Source organism: Jaculus jaculus, chromosome 5 (genome assembly GCF_020740685.1).
Source record: "Jaculus jaculus isolate mJacJac1 chromosome 5, mJacJac1.mat.Y.cur, whole genome shotgun sequence".
Lineage (NCBI taxonomy): Eukaryota > Metazoa > Chordata > Mammalia > Rodentia > Dipodidae > Jaculus > Jaculus jaculus.
Window position 1 is genome coordinate 64,056,403 of NC_059106.1, and position 25,889 is coordinate 64,082,291.

At 43.4% G+C, this 25,889-nt stretch overlaps 1 protein-coding gene across 11 annotated transcripts in view; it reads right to left on the bottom strand.

Moving 5' to 3' along the window:
- Pum1 (pumilio RNA binding family member 1) overlaps window positions 1-25,126 on the bottom strand; it is a 144,802-nt gene extending 119,676 nt beyond the window's left edge. For 10 of the 11 annotated variants that reach the window (XM_004665178.2, XM_045149008.1, XM_045149007.1 and 7 more), the window contains exons 1-2: window positions 24,906-25,030; window positions 17,776-18,149 (exon numbers count right to left, since the gene is read on the bottom strand). In XM_004665178.2, coding sequence (XP_004665235.1) covers window positions 17,776-18,138 — 363 coding nt within the window. In that variant the 5' untranslated portion in view covers window positions 18,139-18,149; window positions 24,906-25,030. Of the gene's footprint in view, window positions 1-17,775; window positions 18,150-24,905 lie in introns of all 11 variants that reach the window. The other variant, XM_045149003.1, reaches the window with a different exon arrangement.
- Window positions 25,127-25,889: the final 763 nt, after the last annotated feature.

Genomic DNA, 25,889 nt, shown 5'->3' on the forward strand with positions numbered 1-25,889 from the left:
TCTGGCTAATGTGGGTCCTGGAGAATCAAGCCTTGAACCAGGGTCCTTCGGATTCATAGGCAAGCGCTTAACCGCTAAGCCATCTCTCCAGCCCCCCAGGCTACTCTTAAAGTCAGAGTTATCCTCCTACCTTACTTCCTCAGTGCTAGGATTAAAGGCATGTACTACCATGCCAAGCGTCTCCAGTGTTTTATAAGGAAGGAATATTGGATTTTGTCAAAGACCTTTCTGCATCTATTTAAATTATCACGTTATTTCTGTCCTTAATAATATTTAAGTGATATACTATGTTTACTGATTTAAATATGTTCAGCCATCCATGCATGTCTGGAATAAGCCTATATGATCAAAGTTATTGACAGTTTTTGTATGTTCTTAAATCTTATGCACAAGTAAAAAGCAAAATTTTTAACATTTATTTTCAAGTACAGAGAGAATGGACACTCCAGGCCCTCCTGCAAATGAACTTAAGATGCATGTGCCACTCTGTGCCTATGGCTTTACATGGGTACTGAGGAATCTAACCTAGGCTGTGGGGCTTTGCAAGCAAGAACCTTAACCACTGAGCCATCTCTCCAGCCCATGACACAAAACAAGCCACATGTGAAGATTACAGGAAAAAGGAAAATAGCTGGAATTCCCTGGTCAGCCAGTCTTTAAAACTTAAAAAAAGAAAAAGAAAAAGGAATTTTAGGGCTGGAAAGATGGCTTAGTGGTTAAGGGACTTGCCTGCAAAGCCTAAGGACCCAGGTTCAATTCTCTAGGTCTCATATAAGCCATGTACACAAGGTGGCGCATGTGTCTGCAGTTCATTTGCAATGACTAGAGGCCCCAGCATGCCCACTCTATGCTTCAAATAAACAAATAAATAAAATTTTTAAAACAACAGGGATTTTCAGGTTAACTGAGAAACTTTGTCTCAGGAAGTCAGAAGAGCAAAAGGAGTTGGCTGTGGTGGCCCATACCTTTAATTCTAGCACTTGGGAGGCAGAGGTAGGAGGATCACCATAAATTCCAGGCCAGCCTGAGACTATATGGTGAATTCTAGCCAGGCGAGGTGGCACATGCCTTTAATCCGAGCACTTGGGAGGCAGAGGTAGGAGGATCACTGTGAGTACATAGTGAATTCTAGCTCAGCCTAAACTAGGATGAGACCCTAAATCTTGAAAACCAAATTAGAAATAAACTAAAAAAGGAAATAGGTAAGAATACTTACACATCTTATTAGATACACTGAATCCATAACAGTATCTCCCTACTTTAAGTTAACTGGGGGAAAGCAAACCAATAAATTAATATGATCATTAACAAATTAATGAACATTTTTTAACTATCATCAACTTGAGCTGAAGATTTGGCTCAGTAGTTAAGATGTTTGCCTGCAAAGCCTAACGAGCCAAATTCAATACCCCAATACCCTGATAAAGCCAGATGGACAAAGTGGCAGATGTTATCTGGATGGAGCTCACTTACAATGTCTAGAGGCCCTGGTGTACCAATTCTCTCTGCCCCATCTCTTTCTCTCTCTCTGATGGCAAATAAATGCACAAAATATGAAATTATCAGATTTGACACTTTTTTTGGTTTTTCGAGGTAGAGTCTCACTCAAGCCCAGGCTGACCTGGAATTCACTCTGTAGTCCCAGGTTGGCCTCAAACTCACAGTGATCCTCCTAACTGCCTCCTAGTGCTGGGACTAAAGGAGTGCACCACCATGCCCCACTTTTTTTTTTTTTTTAATTTTTTTATTTTTCAAGGTAGGGTCTCACTATAGCTCAGGCTTCCCTGGAATTCACTATGTGGTCTCAGGTGGCCTTGAATGCACAGTGATCCTCCTACCTCTGCCTCCCCAGTGTTGGGATTAAAAGCATGCATCAGCACACCCAGATATTTTTGGCATTTTCAGGTATGGCCTCACTCTACCCAGGCTAACATGAAATTCACTATGTAGTTTGAGGCTGTCCTGGAACTCACAACAATCCTCCTACCTCTGCCTCCCATATACTGGGACCTGACTCAGAAATGTTCTTTAATATATAAAAACGGAGACCCTATTGCTGAAGACTGCATATGCTTGGGTTGCAAAGTCACTGAGAAATCTTACTGGATCTGAGCTGAAAACCTACTCCCTATAGTCCAAATGAAAGCTGGAAAAAGCTATGCTGCATGCAACGTTATGAGGAGGAGACAAGTCATCATGAGTGGAGATAAACAACGTGGAAACTGAAAGCCTTAAATTTGGCCAATCAGGCCAAAACAAGCCAATAGGAGCAATAGTAGCATGCCTGTTATGGGGGAAACCAACTGCTCTCTAATTGGACTGGAGGCCCCTCCTATGGATACATGCCTGATACTGAAAAATTATGACGGGGGAAACCATGAGCCCTATGGATGCAATACCTGTGTGTGGCTATATGCATTTATTACGCCACCAAACTGCCCAGGTAAAACTTCCTTTAACTTTCATATCCATACCCACTTTTAAAATTTCTTTTATTAATTTTATTTATTTGAGAGTGACAGAGAGAGAAAGAGGCAGATAGAGAAAGAGAGAGAGAATGAGCGCACCAGGGCCTCCAGCCACTGCAAAGGAGCTCCATACACATGTGCCCCTTGTGCACCTGGCTTACGTGGGTCCCGGGTAATCAAGGCTCAAACTGGGTCCTTAGGCTTCACAGGCAAGTGCTTAACCGCTAAGCCATCTCTCCAGCCCCATACCCACTTTTAGAGAAGCTTCTCTTTTCAGATGGCAGTGCCCTCTGGGATGACTCAAAAGGCACCAAAGTGCTGAGAAAAGTGACAGAAGAGTGTTCAGCCCTGAAACATTTCTATCACATCTTTCACAGCTCAGGCTCCATTACAGAAGAAGTGGCAGGAAGAATGTAAGAACAGCCAAAGGAAGGACAGGATTCCTTACAATGCACTCTTCCACACACAAAATGGCCTGGATATCCATGACCTCAAGGTGCCTGGCACTACCTACACAAGACCAGTACAGTAGGAGGAAAGACGATGACATTAAAATAAAAACTGATTGAGAGAGAGGGGGCATATGATGGAGAATAAATTTGTGAAGGAGAAAAGAAAGTGTGGGGGTGGATTATCAGGGTTTCTTGTCTATATTTATGAAGGTGGTCAATAATAAAATAAATTAGAGAGAGAGAGAGAGAGATGGGGGAGGAAAGGAGAGGGAGGGGGAAGGGAGAGAGGGAGGGAGGAAAGAGCTAGCATGAGGCTTGTCATTAGTGGATAAACTGTTTGCATATTCATGGCATCTACACAGTCTGGAGCTTCATAAAAACACCTGCTATGTAGAGATTTAAGCATGCTTCAAACTCAGAATTATAAACAAATTTACACTGTCAGCCTGCAAATACTTTAACAGTTTGCCCAGTAAAATTCATCAGTCACTTGGACAAAGTTCAAATGAATAGTATGAACTTGCAGATAAACTAATCCTCCCAATTCAGACCTCTTTTAGAGCATTAGCACCAGTAAATTTGTTATGTTTATATCTGTAACTAATGCATGCTAGAATCCTGGGCTAGAAGTAGAGCTCAGTGACAGAGCAAATATTTAGCATGCAGAAGACTCTAGGTTACATCCCTAGTAGAACAAAATATTTAGGTAATTACGGGAAATAAAGGCATGTGGCCAAACGTTTGTCTACAAATGCTCATAGTAGGGCTACCCGTAATATCTGAAAACTAAAGTAACTCAAAAGTCTAAACACAGGGGTTGAAGGGATGCCTCAGCAGTCAAAGTCAAAGCGTTTACCTGCAAAGCCTAAAAGCCCGGGTTCAATTCCCCAGTACCCACGTCAAGCCAAATGCACAAACTGGAAATCATTTGCAGCGGCTGGAAGCCCTGGTATGCCTTCTCTCTGCCTGCCTCTATACTCTCTCCAAATAAGTAAATGAATTGTTATTGTTTGTTTTTTTGGTTTTTTCAAGGTAAGATCTCACTCTAGTCCAGGCTGACCTGAAATTCACTATGTAGTCTCAGGGTGGCCTCGAACTCACGGTGATCCTCCTACCTCTGCCTCCCAAGTGGTAGGAATAAAGGCACGTGCTACCACACCTGGCTAAATGAATCTTTTTATTTGAAGTCTATAAACTAACAAATAGATGCGTAAAATATGGCAATAGTGTAATTGCTCAGAAATAAAAAGAAACTGCTGGAACTGACCATGGTGGCTCAAGCCTTTAATCCCAGAACTTGGGAGGCTGAGGTAAGAAAAGGATCACCGTGAGTTTTAGGCCACCCTGAGACTACTAAGTGAATTCTAGGTCAGCCTGACCTAGAGTGAGACTCTACCTCAACAAAAAAAATAAATAAATAACTTAGCTGGGCGTGGTGGCGCATGCCTTTAACCTCAGCAACTTGGGAAGCAAAGGTAGGAGTATCGCAGTGAGTTCGAGGCCACCGAGACTCCATAGTGAATTCCGGGTCAGACGGGGCTACAATGAGACCCTACCTTAAAACAGCCAAAAACAAAAAACCTAGGCTGGAGAGATGGCTTAGTGGTTAAGCACTTGCCTGTGAAGCCTAAGGACCCCGGTTCGAGGCTCGGTTCCCCAGGTCCCACGTGAGCCAGATGCACAAGGGGGCGCACGAGTCTGGAGTTCATGTGCAGTGGCTGGAAGCCCTGGCATGCCCATTTTCTCTCTCTCTCTCTCTCCTTCTATCTGTCTTTCTCTCTGTGTCTGTCACTCTCAAATAAATAAATAAGTATATAATGGATAAAACTATATTAAAATTAAAAAAAAAACTTGAGTTGGGGGTGGTGGCGCACACCTTTAATCCCAGCACTCTGGAGGTAGAGGTAGGAGGATTGCTGTGAGTTTGAGGCTACCCTGAGACTACAGAGTGAATTCCAGGTCAGCCTGGGCTAGAGTGAGACCCTACCTCAAGAAACAAACAAAAAAAAAGAAACCTTGATGATGCCCAATGTGATGCATGCAGCTGAAGATCGTTTGCAGCAGCTAGAGGACGAGGTATGCCCATTCTTTATTTTACTTTTTCTCTTACAGATAACTATTTTATTAAAAATGAAAGTCAAGGGCTAGAGAGACAGCTTAGCGGTTAAGGCACTTGCCTGCAAAGCCAAAGGACCCAGGTTCAATTATCCAAGAACCACATTTTAAGCTAGATCCACAAGTTGGCACACATGTGTGAGCTAAGAGATGGCTCAACAGTTAAGGTGCAGGCCTAAAAAACCTAAAAGAATCTTGAGTTCAATTGCACACTACCCATGTAACGCCAGATGCATGAGACGGCTTATGCATCTGGAGTTTATATGCAATGGTGAAAGATCTTGGCACACCCATACTCTATCTATCTATATCTATCTCCCCCACTCTCTCTCCCTTTCTCTCTCCCTCCTTCCTTCCCTCCCTCCCTCTCTCTCCCTCTCTCTTTCCCTCTCTCTCTCTCTCTCTCTCTCTCTCTCTCTGTGCAAGTGTGTGTGTGTGTGTGTGTGTCTCAAATATGTATGTAAGTAGAATAGATTAATGGGGGTGAAAAGGCCCAAAGTGAGGTCAGGGGAAGAGATTGAGCAAAGGAAAGGTGGAGAGAGGACTAATCAAAATCTAAGAGGGTACAAATAAATCATATGGAATCTTCCAATTTTGGACAATGGAACGAACACTCAGGAGCCATAGATCGTTGTTAGAAAATTTTCAGTGCCATGGATGGGATACCTCCAGTGAGTCGTTGGCCAGGGAGGTCCCTGATGCCCCCAAAATATTATAGGCCATTGCCAAGGCCCTTGGTTTCCCACCAGGAATAGATGGTAAGACCCTACTGCTGAAGACTCCACATACTTGGGCTACAAGGCCACTGAGAAATCCTGCTGGAACTGAGCTGATAACCTCCTCCATGTAGACCAGCTGACAGAAAGCTGGAAGAAGCCATTCTACATGTAGTTCAATGGTAGAAGGAGATACCTCCAGTGAAGATACTCAACAGTGGATATTGCATGCCTTATAATTGGCCAGCCAGGCCAACTGAGCCAACAGGTGCAATAGTGGCACGTCCATCATGGTGGAAACCAACTGCCCTCCAATTGGACTGGAGACCCGCTCCATGGGAGAGAATACATCCCTGATACTGAAAACTTAAAACAGGGGTAGTCATGAGCCCCAGGGGTGTAACATCTGCTGATGTCCAGATAAACGTATGTACTATGCTTATCAAACTGCCCAGTAAGCACTTCTCTTAATATTCATACCCTTATTGCTACTCTCCCTTTTAGTAGAGAATCTTCTCTTTTCAGATGGCAGTCACTTTGGGACGACTCAGAAGGTATCACAGTGCTGGAAAGAAGTGACAGGAGTGCTCAATACTGCAATATCTCTATCACAATTTCCAAGGCTCAGGGTCTAATGTGAAAGAGGTGGCAGAAAGAATGTAAGAGCCAAAGGAAGGGTAGGACTCCTTACAACGTGCTCCCTCCAGACATAAAATGGCCTGGATATCCATGACCTCATAGTGCCTGACACTACCTACCCAAGAGTATCATAAGAGGAGGAAAAGATCATGACATCAAAATAAGAGAGACTAATTGAGATGGGAGGGGATATGATGGAGAATGGAATTTCAAAGAGGAAAGTGGAGTGAGGGAGGGCATTACCATGCGATATTTTTTATAATCATGAAAAATGTTAATAAGAATTGAATATAAATAAATAAACAAACAAACAAACTGGGCATAGGGGCCAAGCCTCTAATACCAGCACTTGAGAGGCAAAGGTAGGAGGATCATCATTATTTTGAGGCCACCCTGGAGAGTGGAGTTTCAAAGGGGAAAATGGGCGGAGGGAGGGGATTACCATGGGATATTGTTTATAATCATGGAAGTTGTCAATTTAAAAAAAAAAAAAGAAAAAAATTTAAAAAGAAAAAGAAAAGAGAGTCAGACTGTCCTTTCCAGTGTATCTTGCTGGCCAACCGCAATTATCTCCCAAGCTGCCCAACTAAAGGAAACACATACATTCCAGCAACAAAAACTAAAACCAACATCAGCAGATGATCCATGGCCCTGTCTCCAAGAAGTGCTTCTACCCATCTCTGCCCCATATAATCCAATATGGAGGCCAAAGAGCAACCAATAGAACTGGAATTTTTTTTCCTGTTTCATGACCAACTTCATATGGCAGCACTTCACAAAGGGAACATTTTACAATAAGAATACAGTAGCGACTATAACGCAGACCTAACCTTCTGTGTTTTGTTTTTGGTTTTTGTTTTGTTTTGCTTATTGGCTTTACCAGCTAAGGTTTCACTCTAGCCCTGGCCAATTTAGAATTCACTTTGTAGTCTCAGGGTGGTCTCAAACTCACAGCAATCCGCCTATCTCTAGGCATGCTACACCACGCCCAACTCAAGGCATGTAATACCACAACCAGCCTTAAGCTTCAGTTTTGTTTTCTTCCCCCCACCCCCCAATATAGGGTCTCATTCTAGTCCAGGCTGACCTGTAACTCACTATGTAGTTTTGGGGTGGCCGTGAACTCATGGTGAATTCTCCTACCTCTGCCTCCGAAGTGCTAGGATTAAAGGAGTTTGCCACCACATCTGGCTTAACCTCCAATTTTTGTTGTGTTTTTTTTAATTATTTATTTATTTGAGAGAGCAAGAGAGAAAGGCAGATAGAGAGACTTGTCTAGAGACTTCCCTAGTCTCAAAGGCAATCCAAAAGCTGTGCAGAAATAGGGTTAAACAGTGGTTGTTCCAGCAAGTATTTACCACTGTATCTTTTATCATTTCCATGATACATAAGAAGAAAAGGAATATGGAAGCTATTGTTAATAAGACATGTGCCAAGAAACAAAGACACAATATGCCAAACACTATGACATTTTCACTAAATGATTGAAAATTCAAATTAATCTCCCTCATCTTTCTTGCAAGAGGTTTCTTGCACTTTCCTTAAGGATTTTGTTTGTTTGTTTGTTTTGTTTTCCGGGATAGGGTCTCACTCTGGCCCAGGCAGACCTGGATTTCACTATTGAGTCTCAGAGTGGCCTCGAACTCACATCAATCTTCCCACCTCTGCCTCCCGAGTGCTGGGATTATGGCTCTTAATTTTTTTATTTTTAAATTTGTTTTTATTTTTAGTTATTTATGAGAGCAATGGACAGAAAGGCAGATAAGGAGAATGGACGTAGCACAGCCTCCAACCACTGCAGAGGAACTCCAGACACATGGCTTACATGAGTCCTGGGGGATATAGCCTCGAACTGCTCGGCTTCACAGGCAAGTGCTTAACCACTAAGCCATCTCTCCAGCCGTTGTTTATTTTTTTAATATATTTTATTTATTTGGAGAGAGAATGGGCACACCAAGACCTCCAGCCACTGCAAACAAACTCCAGACGTATATGCCACCTTCTGCATCTGGCTTATATGGGTCATGGAGATTCAAAACGATTTCCTTTGGCTTTGCAGACAAACACCTTAACCACTAACCCATCTTTCCAGCCCAACCTTCACTTTTATATGGTAAAAATTTTAAGCCAGGCAAGGAGGTGGTCCTCCCAGCACTTGGGAGGCCTAAAAAGGAGGGAGGATCATTGTGATTTCAAGCCGACCTGAGACTACAGAGTGAATTCCAGTTCACCCTGGGCTACAGTGAACTTGAAGTGCCTGGTACTACCTACATAAGAACCTCATAATAGGAGGAAAAAGATGGCAACAACAAAATAAAAGAGACTGCCGGCATAGTGGCATACTTTCTGGGGCTGGAGAGATGGCGTAGTGGTTAAGGTGCTTGCCTGTGAAGTCTAAGGACTCATATTTGACTCTCCATGTCCCACATAAGCCAGATGCACAAAGTAACACTAAGCACATGGTAGCACATGCACACAAGGGGCACACCAGTCTGGATTTCAACTGTAGTCACAGGAAACCCTAGCTTACCAATATTCCCTCTATGTTTGTCTGTGTGTGTGTGTGTGTGTCTGTGTGTCTCTGTGTTTTTGTGTGTGTCTCTCTCTCTCTCTCTAGCTCTCTCACATTAAAAAAAAAGCCAGTCTGTTGGGCTTGCCTCATAAAAACAAACAAAAAATCATATATAAATATATATATGTGATATATTATATATATATGATAGGTATATTTTGTTGTTTGTTTATTTCGAGGTAGGGTCTCACTGTAGCACAGACTGACTTGGAATTCACTATGTAGTCTCAGGATGGCCTTGAACTCACAGCGATCCTCCTACCTCAACCTCCCCAGTGCTGGCATTAAAGGAATGTACCACCACACCAAGCCCAGTCAGAAGATTTTTCCTTGGGAGGCAGAGGTAGGACGACTGCTGTGAGATCTTACTTCAAAACACAAAAACCCAAAAAAAAAAAAAAAAAAAAAGCAACCCAAACAAAAAGATTGCTGGGCATGGTGGCACATCCTTTAATCCCAGCAATTGGGAGGCAGAGGTAGAAGGATTGCCATGAGTTCGAGGCCACCCTGAGACTACAAAGTGAACTTCCAGGTCAGCCTGAGCTAGAGACCCTACATCAAAAAACAAACCAAAAAAAAAAAAAAAGAGAGATAGATAGATGTATATAAATAAGTGTTTTTATTTGAGAAAGAGACAGAGAGAGGAAGAATGGGCATGCCAGGGCCTTCAGCCACTGTAAATCAACTTCAGACATATGTGCCACTATCTGCATCTGGCTTACATGGGTCCTGGGGCACTGACACTGGGTCCTTAACCTTAAAGCCATCTCTCCAGCCCTATAGTTTTTTGCTTGTTTGTTTGTTGTTGTTTTAATATAAAGGAGGGGGACTTGGGAGGAGGCTCAGCAATTAAAGGCACTTGCTTGTAAAACTTACCAATCAGGGTTTGATTCCCTTAGTACCCACATAAAGACAAAGGCACAAAGTGGTACAAGTGTCTGGAGTGTGTTTGCAGTAGCTGGAGGCCATGGCCCATCAACATTCATTCTCTCTCCCTCCCTCCCTTTTCTCTGGGTCACTCCCTAAAGCAAGCAAAATATTTAGAGTTCATTTGTAGGGCTGTGAGATGACTTAGCAGTTAAGGCACATGCCAGCAAAGCCAAAGGACCCAGATTCAATTCCCAAGTACCAACATAAAGCCAGATGCACAAAGTGACACATGCCATCTACAGTTCATTTGCAGTAGCTACAGGTGCTGGCACATCCATTCTCTATCTGCCTCTTTCCCTCTCCTTCTCTCTCTCAAATGAATAAATAAAATTTGTGGGCTGGAGAGATGGCTTAGCGGTTAAGCGCTTGCCTGTGAAGCCTAAGGACCCCGGTTCGAGGCTCGGTTCCCCAGGTCCCATGTTAGCCAGATGCACAAGGGGGCGCACGCGTCTGGAGTTCGTTTGCAGTGGCTGGAAGCCCTGGCTCGCCCATTCTCTCTCTCCCTCTATCTGTCTTTCTCTCTGTCTGTCACTCTCAAATAAATAAATAAATAATGAACAAAAAATATTTATAAAAAAAAATTAATAAAATAAAATTTGTAATAAAATAGTTTATTTACAGTGGCTAGAAGCCCTTGTGGTATTCCAAATCAATCTTATTATCCCCATAGTCCCTCAATTTTTTTTGCTTTTTCTTGGTGGGGTCTTGCTCTCTAGCCCAGGCTGACTAGGAATTCTATATGGAGTCTCAGGGTGGCCTTTAACTCATAGCCATCCACCTAACTCCACCTCTGGGATTAAAGGCATGGGACAAAATACCAGGTTTGTTTGTTTGTTTGTTTGTTTTTTGGTTTGTTTTTTTTTTTAATATGGTTTATATTTATTTCCAAGGAGAAAGGAAAAGAGTGAGAGAGAATGATAATGGGAGTGCCAGGACCTCTAGCTGCTGCAAAGGAATTCCAGAGATATGTGCCACTTGGTTTATCTGGCTTTATGTGGGTACTAAAGAATTGAACCTGTGTCCTTAGACTTGCCAGCAAGTGTCTTCAAGATTGAGCCATCTCTCCACCCCATCTCTGACTCACACCACACCCGGCTTAAATTTTTTTTAAGGTTATCCAGAACCAGATGTGGTATACACCTGTCATCCCAGCACACAGGAAAGCCTGAACTTTATATAGTGAAACAGTAACAGTGTCTCAGGAACAAAAAGGGACAGCCAAACCACCCAGCATCCTAACCATGAGTTCAAGGCCACCCTGAGACTACATAGTAAATTCCAGATCAGCCTTGGCTATAGCAAGACCCTACCTTCAAAAAGGAAAAAAAACAAAAGGCTAGAGAGATGGCTTAGTAGTTAAGGCACTTACCTGCAAAGCCAAAAGACCCAGGTTCAATTCCCCATTACCCATATAAGCCAGAAGCACAAAGTGGCACAGGTTTCTGGAGTTCCTTTACAGTGGCTACAAGTCCTGGCCCACCTAATTCTCTCTGCGTCCCCCCCTCAAATAAATAAAATATATTTTACGGGCTGGAGAGATGGCTTGGCGGTTAAGCGCTTGCCTGTGAAGCCTAAGGACCCCAGTTCGAGGCTCAATTGCCCAAGACCCACATTAGCCAGATGCACAAGGAGGCGCAAGCATCTGGAGTTCATTTGCAGTGACTGGAAGCCCTGGTGTGCCCATTCTGTCTGTCTGTCTCTCTGTCTCTGTGTCTGTGTCTGTGTCTCTCTCTCTCTCTCTCTCTCTCTCTCTCTGTTGCTCTCAAATAAATAAACAACAAGAAAATTTTTAAAAAAAAAATTTTTTTAAAAACAGGCTGGGGCTGGAGAAATAGCTTAGCCATTAAGTTGCTTGCCTGCAAAGCCAAAGGATCCCGGTTTGACTCTCCAGGCACCATGTAAGACAGATGCACAAGGTGGCACATGCCCCTCTCTCTCTCTCTCTCTCTCTCTCTCTCTCTCTCTCTCTCTCTCTCCCTCCCCCCTCCCTCCCTCTCTCTCCCTCTCTCTCTCACACACGCGTGCACAAGGTGGCTCAGTCATCCGGAATTTCTTTACAGTGACTGAAGGCTCTGGTGCGTGCATTCTCTCTCTCCTGCTCTCACTCTCTGCCTCTATCTCTCTCTCAAATAAATAAAATAAAATAAAATAGAGCCGGGTGTGGTGGTGCACACCCTTAATCCCAGCACTTGAGGCCACCCTGAAACCATATAGTTAATTACAGGTCAGCCTGGACCAAAGAAAGACCCTACCTCAAAAAATAATTTAAAAAAATAAATAAAACAAAAAAAAATAATTTTAAAAAAGTAAGTAGAAAAACGATAATTAAATAATAAAAATAAGTTAAAGAAAGGCTGGAAAAGCCAGGCATGGTGGTGCATGCCTTTAATCCCAGCACTTGGGAGGCACAGGTAGGAGGATTGACATTGAGTTGGAGGCTACCCTGAGACCACATAGGAAATTCCAGGTCAGCCTTACCTAGAGTGAAACCCTACCTTGAAAAGTTGGGGAAGGGCTGGAGAGATGGCCTACCGGCTAAACGCTTGCCTGTGAAGCCTAAGGACCCCGGTTCAAGGCTCAATTCCCCAGGACCCACGTTAGCCAGACGCACAAGGGGGTGCACGCATCTGGACATCATTTGCTGTAAGCTGGAGGCCCTGGCGTCCCCATTCTCTCTCTCCCTATCTGCCTTTTTCTCTGTCTGTCACTATCAAACAAATAAATAAACAAAAAAACTTTAAAAAAAGAAAAGTTGGGGAAAAAAGAGGGGGCTGGAGAGTTGGCTTAGCAGTTAAGGCGTTTACCTTTGAAATCTAAAGAGCCAGGATAGATACTTAGTACCCACATAACCCAGAAGCACAAGGTACCACATACCTTTGGAGTTCATCTGCAGGGGCTAAAGGCCCTGGAGCCTATTCTCTTTCTCTCTCTTGAACAAATCAATAAATAATTTTTTCAAGCTCCTTACGTGTACAGAAAGACACTCCCTGACCCTTGGCTTCTCAGCATCCCTCACCTACACATGCTTATGCTGGCAAACATAGACCTATATTCACTGTAATCAATACATTTCTAAGTAGGAAGATAAATTCTGCCCTTGTCTCTACTATGTTAAAGAACTGGAGCCAGGTGTGGTGGCACACACCTTTAATCCCAGCACTCAGGAGGCAGAGGTAAGAAGATCACCTGAGACAACACAGTGAATTCCAGGTCAGCCTGGGCTACAGAGAAACCCTACCTCCAAAAACAAAAAACAAGTGAAGGTGGCCTTCAATTCATGGTGATCCTCCTACCTCTGCCTCTTGAGTGCTGGGATTAAAGGCATGTGCAACCACGCCCAGATCTTTTTTTGTTGTTTGTTTGTTTGGTGGGTTTTGTTTTTTTTGTTGTTGTTGTTTTTGTTTTTTTTTTGAGGTAGGGTCTCACTGTAGCCCAGGCTGACCTAGAATTCACTAAGGAGTCTCAGGGTAGCCTCGAACTCACGGCAATCCTCCTACCTCTGCCTCCCTGGTGCTGGGATTAAGAACGTATACCACCATGCCCAGCTGATTATTTTTCCCCCTAGTTTTTCGAGGCAAGGTCTCACTCTAGGTAAGGCTAACCTGGAATTCACTATGTGGTCTCAGGGTGGCCTTGAACTCACAGTGATCCTACCACCTCTGCCTCCCAAGTGCAAAGATTAAAGGTGTGCACCACAACACCTGGTTTATCTTTTTTAAGGCAGAACAGAAAGTACTAGAGACCTAATGAAAGATGTTATTTATTGTTTTCTTTTTGTGAGCTAATACTCAAGAGTGGCAAATTTAACCTATAACCAATCTCTGCAGAAACAACACAAGCTAAACTCTTTAATCAATAAAACATAGGCTGTGCTAGAAAGATGGCTCAGCAATTAAGGCACTTGCCTACAAAGCCAAAGGACCCAGGTATGATTCCCCAGGACCCATGTTAGTCAGATACACAAGAGGGTGTATGCATCTTGAGTTTGTTTGCAGAGGCTAGAGACCCTGTATGCCCATTTTCTCTCTCTCAAATAAATACAAATAAAATATAGAGCCGGGCAAGGTGATGCATGCCTTCAATCTCAGCACTCAGGAGGCAGAGGTAGGAGGATCACCATGAGTTCCCTGAGACTACATAGTGAACTCCAGGTCAGCCTGAGGTAGAGTGAGACCCTACCTTGAAAAATCAAAAAGTAAGATAAAATAAAATATAGGCTGATTCCAGTTTTGGTTCTGAATTAAAGTAAACAAATGAAAATTAGCCAAAATCAAAAAGCTTCTCAAGGTCTGGAGTTGGCTCGGCAGTTATGGTACTTGCCTGCAATGCCTAATGACCTGAGCTCCATTCCACAGCACCCAGGTAAAGGCAGATGCACAAAAATTATGCAATCACCCCCAAAACATTATAAGCCATTGCTGAGGCCCTCGGTTTCCCACCAGGAATAGATGGTAAAACCCTACTGCTGAAGACTCCACATACTTGGCCTGCAAGGCCACTGAGAAATCCTGCTGGAACTGAGCTGATAACCTCCTCCATGTAGTTCAGGTGACAGAAAGCTGAAGAAGCCATTCTGCATACAGTTCAATTGGAAAGAGAAAAATCAACAGTGAAGATACTCAACAGTGGACACTGCAAACCTTGTATTTGGCCAGCCGGGCCAAATGAGCCAATGGGCACAATAAGTGGCACATTTGTCATGTGGAAACCAATTGCCCTCTAATTGGACTGGTAAGCGCCTTAACTGCTAAGCTATCTCTCCAGCCCTTTTTTTCCCCCCAACTTATCAAACTGCCCAGTAAGCACTTCTCTTAATGTTCAAACTCTTATATTAATGCTACTCTCACTTTTGGCAGAGAACCTTCTCTTTTCAGATGGTAGTGACACTGGGATGACTCAGAAGGCATCATGGCGCTGGAAAGAAGTGACTGGAGTGCTCGCTACTGAAATATCTCTATCACACCTTCCAAGGCTCAGGGTCTTTTGCCAAAAAGGTGGTGGAAAGAATGCAAGAGCTAAAGGAAGGGTAGGACTCCTTACAATGTGCTCCCCCCAGACACAAAATAGCCTGAATATCACTGACCTCATAGTGCCTGACACTGCCTACCTACACAAGACCATCATAATAGGAGGAAAAGATCATGACATCAAAATAAAAGAGACTGATTGAGATGGGGAAGGGATATGGAGAATGGAGTTTCAAAGGGGAAAGTGGGGAGAGGGAGGGTATTACCACGGGATATTTTTTATAATCATGAAAGTTGTTAATAAAAAAAAAATTGACAGAAAAAAAGAAAGTTACACAATCAGCAGGGCATGGTGGCACACACGTTTAATCCCAAAGCTCAGCCGGGCGTGGTGGCGCACGCCTTTAATCCCAGCACTCGGGAGGCAGAGGTAGGAGGATTGCCGTGAGTTCAAGGCCACCCTGAGACTCCATAGTGAATTCCAGGTCAGCCTGGACAAGAGTGAGACCCTACCTCGAAAAACCAAAAAAATAAAAATAAAATAAATAAAATAAAAAATAAAATAATCCCAAAGCTCAGAGGACAAAGGTAGGAGGATCACCTTCAGTTTGAGCCCTCCCTAAGACTACATAGTGAATTCCAAGTCAGTCTGAGCTAGAGGGAGACCATACCTGGAAAAAAAAAAATAAAAAAGTTGCACAATTTACACCCATTTGCAGCAGCTGGAGGTTCTGATTTGTCCGTTCTGTTGCTCCTCCATCTCTGTGCTTGAAAATAAATAAATATAAGTAGTTTTTTTGTGTTTTTTTTTTTTTTTTTGAGGTAGGCTTTTGCTGTAGCCCAGGTTCAGGGTGACCTGGAACTCACAGCAATTCTCCATCCTCTGCCTCCTGAGTGCTGGGATTAAAGGCATGTGTCACCATGCCAGGCCAAGTGTGACATTTTCCCTCATTACTCTGAATATTCTATCATGAGACCTAAGAGTAGTTGTTTGGGCCAATACATACCGTTCATTTTTTTAATATTTTTATTTTATTTATTTCAGAGAGAGAGAAGCAGAGAAAGAGAGAGACTGAGAATGGGCACACCAAGGCCTTCGGCCATTGCAAGTAACTCCAGACATATGCACCACTTTGTATATCTGGCTTATGTGAGTCCTGGTAATTGAACCTGGGTCCTCTGCTTTGCACACATGCACCTTAACCACTATTTCTCCAGCATCATACTATTAATTTTTATTTAACTTGTGATCAACTGTTTATCATCACTCCAACTGGAACAATGATTCCATAATGTTTGTTTTGTTTTTGTTTTATTTTTCAAGGTAGGGTCTCACTCTAGCTCAGGCTGACCTTTAATTCACTATGTAGTCTCAGGGTGGCCTCAAACTCATGGTGATCCTCCTACCTCTGCCTCCGAAATGCTAGGACTAAAGGTATGCTCCACCATGCCCGGCTAAACAGATTGTTGATCAGCTTGTCTTCTAGGTATCATTTAAAAGCCAGCTTGATTGTGACCATTTTTCTTGGGGACTACTGATTTGTTGTTGTTGTTTTTTGTTTTTCAAGGTAGGGTCTTGCTCTAGCTCAGGCTGACCTAGAATTCATTACATAGTCTCAGGGTTGCCCTCTCTCTGCCTCCTTTGTACTGGGATTAAAGGTGTGTGCCACCACACCTGACTAAACAAAAAAAAAATTTTTTTAATGTTCTCAGGGGCTGGAAGGATGGCTTAGCTGTAAGACATTTGCCTGGAAAGCCAAAGGACCCAGGTTCAATTCCCCAGGACCCATGTTAGCCAGATGCACAAGGGGCATCTGGAGTTTGTTTGCAGTGGCTGGGGGCCCTGGTGCACCCATTCTCTCTTCCTCTTTTGCCGTTAAAAAAATAAATTTTAAATGTTTTAAAAGTTCTCAGGTAGGATGGGGTGGGGAGGGAACAAATATAGCTAAAAACCTCAAAGACTCAACCAACCCCACTAACCCAAAACATTAATCAGTTCCATTTCAAAAATTTCCCTTATGCAGTTGACTTCTTGATTTCTTCAATCTTCAACCATAAAAAAAATCTATTTCCAATAATTCCTTTAATTGTCAAATTGTCACCATCTGCAGCTTATTAATTCCTGAGAAATTAACCATTCTCATATCCCTTCCACAAACAGTTACAACATCTTAAAATAAACATCACTGAAGCCTGGCATGGTAGTAAATGCCTCCAATCCCAGCTTGGGGAAAAAAGTCATTTGCATCCAACAAAACAAATACTTAGTGTATTTTATTTGTCCTAATAAAAGTTTGTGGGGTTTTTTTTTTGTTTTTTATTTTTGTTTTTGTTTTGTTTTTCAAGGTATGGTCTCACTCTGGCTCAGGCTGACCTGGAATTCACTATGTAGTCTCAGGGTGGTCTTGAGCTCATAGGGATCCTCCTGCCTCTGCCTCCTGAGTGCTGGGATTAAAGGCGTGCACCACCACACCCGGCCTAATATAAAGTGTTTTTATTAACAGTATTCCTAGAAATGCAGGATATATTAAAACAATCTTAGGATTTTTGTTTTTTGAGGCAGGTTCTCACTCTAGCCCAGGCTGACCTGGAACTCACTCTACACCCCCAGACTGGCATGAAATTCACAGACATTCTCCCACCTCAGCCTCTCAAGAGCTGAAATTAAAAGTGTGAGCCACCACACCTATCTAAGACAATTTAAAGTTCTTAAACAAGTTAATTATCACACTGAACCAGAATGGCAAATGACCCGATGACAATATTACAATGACTGTTCTTCAAAACAAGTGACTCTTTTGTTCAGACCAAATTAAATAAGTAATTTAAGCATTAAAGACATTCACTGAAAGCAGACATCTGAGGTGGACAGCGATTATAAGAGTTTGAAAGCTGAAATAGTGAACTTTTTTTTACCTGATGTTCTGCATGAATGTTATCCCCAGTAGGCCATCGATGTTTGCTATTATTATAGCCGCCTCCACCACTTCCTCCTCCCCCAAGCTGCTCACCATGCTGTCTCTGAAAGAAGTAGTCCACCATAGCGTCGTCCTGGGAGCGGCCTGCAACTCCTATAGATCCTGGGACAGGGCTGGAGTGTGTCCCAGCTGCAAGAGCCTGATTTGCAGCTGGTTGTGGCTGCGCTTGCGACCCTGTTCCAGATGTCAAAACAACAGGCATGTTGGGATTAGCTGGCTCTTGAGGGTGATGTTTCAGGTGGGGGCTGAAAGAGTCTTGCCAAAGCACTGCTTTTCTCTTCAAGACACATGCAACGCTCATTCCACCAACACCTGAGGATAAACAAGATACAGGGTTAAGATGTACATTTTTAAAAAAAGTCCATTTACACTGATACAAACATGAATTACATAGATTTGGCAGACTATCATGTATAGCCAGTCTAAAATACACAACCATGTGTTTTACTGAACTGAACTCTCCATTTATAAATTGCAGGATCTGTATGTACAGAAATAAACACACTTGGTAACAAGTACTATGACAAGGTAACTGAGATGATTGGACTCTTCAGGAAAGTATTACCAAAAACTAACAGTAGCTGGGTGAGGTGCAAGTCTTTAATCCCAGCATTAAGGACGCTGAGGTAGGAGGATCACTTGTTTGAGGCCAGCCTTGACTACATAGTGAATTCCAGATCAACCTGGACTAGGGTGAAACCCTGTTGGGGGGGGAGGCAAAAACAAAAAACAGTAACAATACAGGAGGCTAGGGACATACAGTTCAGTACTAAAGCACTTATCATGTGCAAGGCTCTGGATTTCATCCTCAGTTCAAAATACCTAAGTAAGTAAATAAATGAAAACTATAAAATCAGAATTCAGTCATTGGCTTCTTCACACAACTTATTTTCTCCTTAAACCAAGGGCTGTGCCAGATAGTTTTTAAATGAACAGAGCTTTTAAAAGCATTGTAAATTTAACTGGAGAAGTGACTTAGTGTGCAGTCTAGCTTGCACAAGGCCCTGGTTCAATTTCCAGCACCACAAAGAAAAAAAATCAATCTTGAAAAAGCATAACCTTATACCTGAAACAGACATAAGACAACAGCCAAATAACAAAAAACTAAACCTCAAATGTAACTAGCAATGGCTTAAATTGTCTAACTTGAAAGGAGCCTTTAAAAACTCCAACATAGCCAGGCGTGGTGGTGCGAGCCTTTAAATCCCAGCACTTGGGAGGCAGAGGTAGAAGGATCACTGTGAGTTCGAGGCCACCCTGAGAATACAGAGTGAATTTCAGGTCAGCCTGGACAACAGTGAAACCCTACCTGGGGAGGGGAGGACCTCCAACATAAGCCAGCATTGTGGTGCAAGCCTTTAATCCCAGCAGAGGTGGGAGGATCACCATGAGTTCAAGGCGGCCCTGAGACACCATAGTGAATTCCAGGTCAGCCTGGGCTAGAGTGAGACCCCACCTTGGGGGAGAAAAAAGCCTCCAACATATTCATAAGACACTTGTAGGAGAAATAAGCATACATACTGACCAAGACTAGCCACAGAATGCTTGTTGCCTAGACCCTCTCCTCAGCTGCTCTCCTGGAGGGGTGAGGAGGGTCAAGACTTTTAACAACTTAAAGATCATATAATTATTCATTAGTGATTCAAGTACTAGAAACAAGATGAGACCAAATTCACTTTACTGGTACTAGACCTTATTGTAAATACCAGGGGACTAACCACAGTAACAGTGTAGCAAACAGATCACAGACATTAGCTCATCACAAAAACACTGTTAAGGATTATTATCACTATATCACAGAAGTTATATGAGGCACAAAGCCATGTCACTCAGCCAATCTACAGCAGACAAGGTTCTCATCCTATATACCCAAAACCTAGTTCCTTCCACCAACCTCTAACAACAGCATCACTAGGGTCTCCTGCTCTCAAATGACCAATAAAGGCATCAACATTACTATGAAGAACAACCCCTAAAACTTACATGTGTACAAAGTAAAGAAACTACTTACCAATTAGGATACCTCTCTCAGCAACCACTACAGCTTAATTAATCTCAAGGCTATCAGCACAAAGGTCCCTGCAATAGATGCTTTACTGAGCCCTTTTAAAGAAGTTTTGGAAACTGGGTGTGGGAGTGCACACCTTTAATCCCAGCACTGGGGAGGCAGAGTTAGTAAATTCAAGGCCACTCTAAGGATATAGTTAATTCCAGATCAGCCTGCACTAGAGTGAGACCCTACATGGAAAAAAAAAAAATTAAAGGGGCCGGGCATGGTGGTTCATGCTTTTAATCTCAGCACTCGGGAAAAACATAGAACTGTGAGTTCAAGGCCAGCCAGGAACTACATAGTGAGTTCTAATTCAGCCTGGTCTAGGGACAGAACCTGCCTCGAAAAAAACAAAAAAGTAGCTGGGGATGGTGGCACACACTTTTCACCTTGTGGAGCACTCAGGAGGCAGAAGTAGGAGGACCTCTGGGATTTCGAGGCCATACTGAAATTACAATCATTTCCACATCAGCCTGTGCTACAGCGAGGCTCTACCTCGAAAAACAAAAATAAATATAAAAAGACAAAACAAGATAATTTAGAAATGTGGGCTGGAGAGATGGCTTAGCAGTTAAAGTGCACAAGGTGGAGCATGTGTTACGTTCCTTTGTTCATTTGCTAGAGGCCCTGGGGTGACCATTCTCTCTTTCCCTCTCTGTCTCAAATTTAAAATAATAATTAAAAAAAATCAGAAATCTGTGGTCTAGGTTACCAATTCTAATTTAAAAAAATGCTGGAGAGATGGTGCAGAGGGTAGGGTGTTTGCCTGCAAAGCATAGTGACCAGCGTTTGTTTCCCCAGTACCCACATAAAGCCAAATGCACTAAATAGCTAGAGGCCCTGGCATACCCCATTCTGTCTCTCTCTTCTCTCTGCTTGCAAATAAATAAATAAATAATATTTTTAAAATTCCAATCCAAAGCCACGCGTGGTGGCACACATCTTTCATCCCAGCATTCGGAGGGCAGAGATAGGAGGATTGCTGTGAGTTCAAGGCCACCCTGAGACTACATAGTGAAATCCAGGTCAGCCTGAGCTAGAGTGAGACCCTACCTCCAAAAAAAAGGGGGGGGAGGGAATTACCATGGGATATTTTTTCATAATAATGGAAAATGCTAATAAAAAATAGAAGGAAAAAAAAACAATCCATCAGAATCTTACCAAGATATTGGACTAGATTTAGCCTTCTAGATTTGAGTGAATAAAATCTTGTTAGAATCATAAAAGCATAGCAATTTTGACACCAGCAAAGTGCTAACCAGACTAATGCCTTCCCACTTGTCTCCAAGCTTTTTGTTTGCTTGTTTGGTTTTTGGTGTTTTTTTTTTTTTGTTGTTTGTTTTGTTTTATCTTTAAATACATGCACCACCTCTGCATCTGGCTTAAGTAAGTCCTGGGGAATCAAACCTGGGTCCTTTGGCTTTGCAGACAAACACCTTAACCACTAAGCCATCCCTCCAGCCTCTTGTTTTGTTTTTTTGAGGCAGGGTCGAACACTAGCCCAGGCAGACCTGGAATTCACTATGCAGTCTCAGGGTGGCATTGAACTCACATAGATCCTACCTCTGCCTCCCAAGTACTGGGAATAAAGGCATGTGCCACCACACCTGGCTTGGTTTTGTTGTTGTTTTTCCCCAAGGTAGGATCTTGCCCTAGCCCAGGCTGACCTCAAATTCATTCAGGTTAACCAGGAACTCAGTGATCCTCCTACCTTGGCCTCTGGGAGTGCTGGCAATAAAGTCATTTGCCAACACACCTGGCTTCCAAAACCCAAACTTTGCCACTAAACTAATGATCTCTCTCACTTGCCTTACCTACAAAATGAAAAGAAAAAAAGAAAGAGAGGTGGGTGTGATGGTTCATGCCTTTTTAATCCCAGCATTGGGGAAGTAGAGGTAGGAGGATCACCGTGAATTCAAGACCACCCTGAGACTACATACTGGATTCCCAGCCTGGACAAGAGTGAAACCTTACCACGAAAAAGAAAACGAAAAAAAAGGGAGGAAGAGAGCTGGATGTTGTGATACACACCTTTAATCCCAGCACTCTGGAGACCCAGGTAGGATCACTTTATGAGTTCCAGGTCAGCTTGAGATCACATAGTAAATTCCAGGTCAGCCTTGGCTACAGCAAGACCCAAAAAAAGCGGGGAGAGCTGGAGAGATGGTTTAGCAGTTAAGATAGTTGCCTGCAAAGCTAACGACCCAGGTTCAAATCCCAGTACATAAAGCCAGGTGCCCAAGATGGCACATGGTCTGGAGTTCCTTTACGGTGGCTAGAGGCCCTAGCATGCCCATTCTTTCTATCTGCCTTTTTCTCTCTCAAATAAATAAATAAATAAATATCTTGAAATGATACTAATTAAGGCTATCTTCCTTCATGCATCATTTTTTGGAGTTTTCTTAATAAACTTTATTTTGTATTTTACATATTTATTCGAGTAAAAGAGAGAAAAAGAGGCAGAGAAAGAAAATGGGGGCACACCAGGACCCTTAGCCACTGCAAAAGAACTCCAGATGTATGTGCCACCTTGTGCATCTGGCTTACATTGGTTCAGCAAAATCAACCTGCATCCTTAGGCTTTGCAGGCAAGTGCTTAACTGCTGAACCATCTCTCCAGCCCTTTTGGAGTTTTTTAGTCAAAATAAGCACAAAGGTACAGAAGGTTTTGAGACATTTAAAGGCACCATGAATTTAGTCACCAATTAGTGGAGCTCCAATGTCCAAGAGAACTCCCAATACTAAATGAAATCTTTTTTGTTTGTTTTGTTTTGTTTAACTACTGAGCCATCAGCAGGCCCTGAGAACTTTTTTGATTTTGGTTAATTCTGATTTGTTTACTTTAATTCAAAACCAAAGCTGGAATCAGCCTATGTTTTATTTTATTTATTTTTGGGGGGATTTCCAAGGCAGGGTCTCACTCTAGCTCAGGCTGACCTGGAATTCATTATGCAGTGTCAGGGTGGCCTCGAACTCATGGCAATCCTCCTACCTCTGTCCCCCCAGCCCCGTGCTGGTATTAAAGGCGTGTACCACCACGCCTATGTAAATGCAATCTTGGGTTTGTTAAGTCCATCTGTAGGCCCTGAGACTTCCTGCTTTACCTAGTGAGGCAAGGCAGTTTCTCAGACAAGAGAAAATCTGGCAGAGCAATTTTAAAATGAACAAATACCTATTCATTAGTATGTGTCTTAAATTTCTTTGGTAATTTTTGTGATAGCCTGGAAATGACAGCACAAAAATTAAGAAATCACCTAAATATCAGAAAACAAATTGTTGATACCTTTTTGGGGAACTCTCAAAGCTCAACAAAAAGTTATGTGTAGTGTTTGAATGTGATTTTTTATTTTTACAAGTGACATACTATAAAAAATAAATGCTGTAAGGAATTACAATTAAGTGGCTGAGTCTACTACTGCTCTTCCCTGCTTTCAGACTACATGCAGCCGCCTGTGGTTTGGTTTGAATTTTTTTTTTTTAATATCAGTAAAAAGAGCTTACTTCAAACAAAGAAATACAGTCTAACCTAGCTCCTTTTACTAAAATGCTTAGTGGTTTAAAAGGCATTTATTTTTACCGCACTGAACAAACACCCTGTGGTCATAAATTTATTTTAAAGCAATTCATCAAAAACAAACTAAACAAATTCCAACTTCAAAAGGTATGGCCTTGGACAAGAAGAATTCAACCATGGTAAGGCAAAATACTAACTCATGGTTCAGAATCCAGTCTCTCCAAAAGACCCAGATAAAGAAGCAACAGTGCTCCAGTGTTTTACAAAGTTACAATTAAAAGAGGTCAAAATGTCTACTTTGTTTACTAAAACTGCACTGGAAGCCAGTTATCTTAAGAGAGAATCATGCTGGTAACTTCTTGTATGTTTGTGCATCAACAAAAAGCTACAGCTACAAACCTATTGTCTCAGAAGTAAATGACTTTAAAACGTAACTCCCAAAAGGCCTCATAAAATCTGATTCTAAATATGACTTAGAAATCATTAGGTAAGCAAAATGGTCAGGGCTAAGTGTGTTATCTTAACTTCACAATGAAACATTCCTTCAAAGGTATGGTGGGGATAAAGCCCCGGGCAGGGGGTGTCTTTGGTTTAATATGGGACTTGGAGGACTTGAAGTGAACTGCATTGGAGAAAAGTTGCTGGAGGTATTCTTCCTCACTTCTTGTGGGAGGGTCACTTGCAAGTAAAACAAACGATCTATGTTTACTAACCACATTTTTAAGGACGAAAAGTAGTATCGAGTAGCTAAATGTTTTTCCTATTACCGAGGCGTGAAACCCCCTTTGGCTTAAGACACACCAACACAGCCTCAAAAAGGAAGAACACCCCCCCCAAAAAAAAAAGAAAAAGAAAAACAAGCTCTCACGGAAACAAAAGGCCACAAGCACCCAGCAGCCTAAAAAGCGACCAGAAACTTCCTGATCGCCACTTCTGCACATTTCAGGTTTGCAAAGTTCCCCCACGGTGGGTACTCGCCCGTGGACAAGGACCAAGACTAGCTTCTGAAGCGATGTATTGTTCTTCCTCCATTGGCGCTGCCACGGAAACCCAAGAAGTCCAAGAAACCCAGGGTGCTACAGAATTACACTCCATGGCTACACAGAACACTCGGGGCTTCGCAAACCCATCAAAGAAAAAAAAAAAAAAAAAAGGAAAATAACAGCCCGAATGGCAACACCAAATCTCCAGGGACTCCGCGAACAGGGCCGAACACGAATCCAGAAACACATCTGGGCTCGAGGCCCAGGCCGAGGGCCCCGGCGTTTTGCTCGCTTCGACCCCGCTCCCCACCCCCTCCCTCCTTTGATAACAATAGGGGCCTTGCCGCCGGCTCCCAAACATGTACGCGGAGCGGCGAGCGAGGAGCCTCGGCCAGGGCCCCGGAGCCTTTTCCAAAGCCCTTCCCGCCCCGCCAGCCGCTCTCAAACACCAATACGAGAGGACAATCTGCTCGCCAGGGGTCCGCAGTATCGTTTGGGGCCGGCTAGGCGCGGATACTCACGGGCGGAGCGGTAGGATGAAGATGGATTTCAGCCCCCCGATCTTCTCTCTCCGGCGCTCTCGCTCCCCCTTACCTTTCACTCCGACAACATGGCGGCCCACTGGGGACTGGGCTGGCGCGGTGCATCATGGGATAGGCGCTGGCCCGGACTCCCGGCGGTGGCAGCGGCGTGTGCGGAGAAGGCAGGCGGGCTCTGGAACAGGTTGCCTGGTTGCCATGCCAACCCAGGGGCCTGTGTGAACTTGGGAAAACTCACAGGCGACACAACCGCTGAGCGCGAGCGCGCGCGCGCGCGTGCGCGGCCACCCCAGGGCGGAAGGCGGGGTCCCGCGGGCCTCACCTGAGCGCGCACCGGGGGCGCGCGCAGCGTCAGTGTCCGGGGCGCGGGCGCGCGGGGCCACCCGAAGGGCCCGGCCGGCTTCCACCAGGTTCACACCAACCTGCCACGTGCCCGGGCCGCACCCACAGGTCTCTGGCGTAGACGTGCTGGGTTCGAACCTCATAACTGAAGCCTGATAGCTCAAGGTCTTATTCCATCTTCCTGCCTTCGTTATCCCTCTTGTAAGATTAAAGAGGAAAAGAATAAAGCTGCCTTAGCAGAATGCTGGTGGGGATGTATATGAAACGTATGTGCAGTACAGAGCTCGGACTTGTATGCAGGAACACAACATAGTTTGCAAGATTTGGGGCAAAATGACATCACGAGCACCCTTGGTCATCAAGAATTATTACAATTTCCAAGATAGTATAGCAAGCAGATTGAACCAAGAATATGAAGGAAAAGCTGCTTATAAATTTTTTGTTGTTGTTGTTTGGTTTTATTTTGTTTTTGTTTTCCGAGGTCCAGTCTCACTCTAGCTCAGGCTGACCTGTAATTCACTATGTAGTCTCAGGGTGGCCTCGAACTCACAGTGATCCTCCTCCTACCTCTGCCTCCCCAGTGTTGGGATTAAAGGTGTGCCCCAACCACCATGCCCAGCTTTA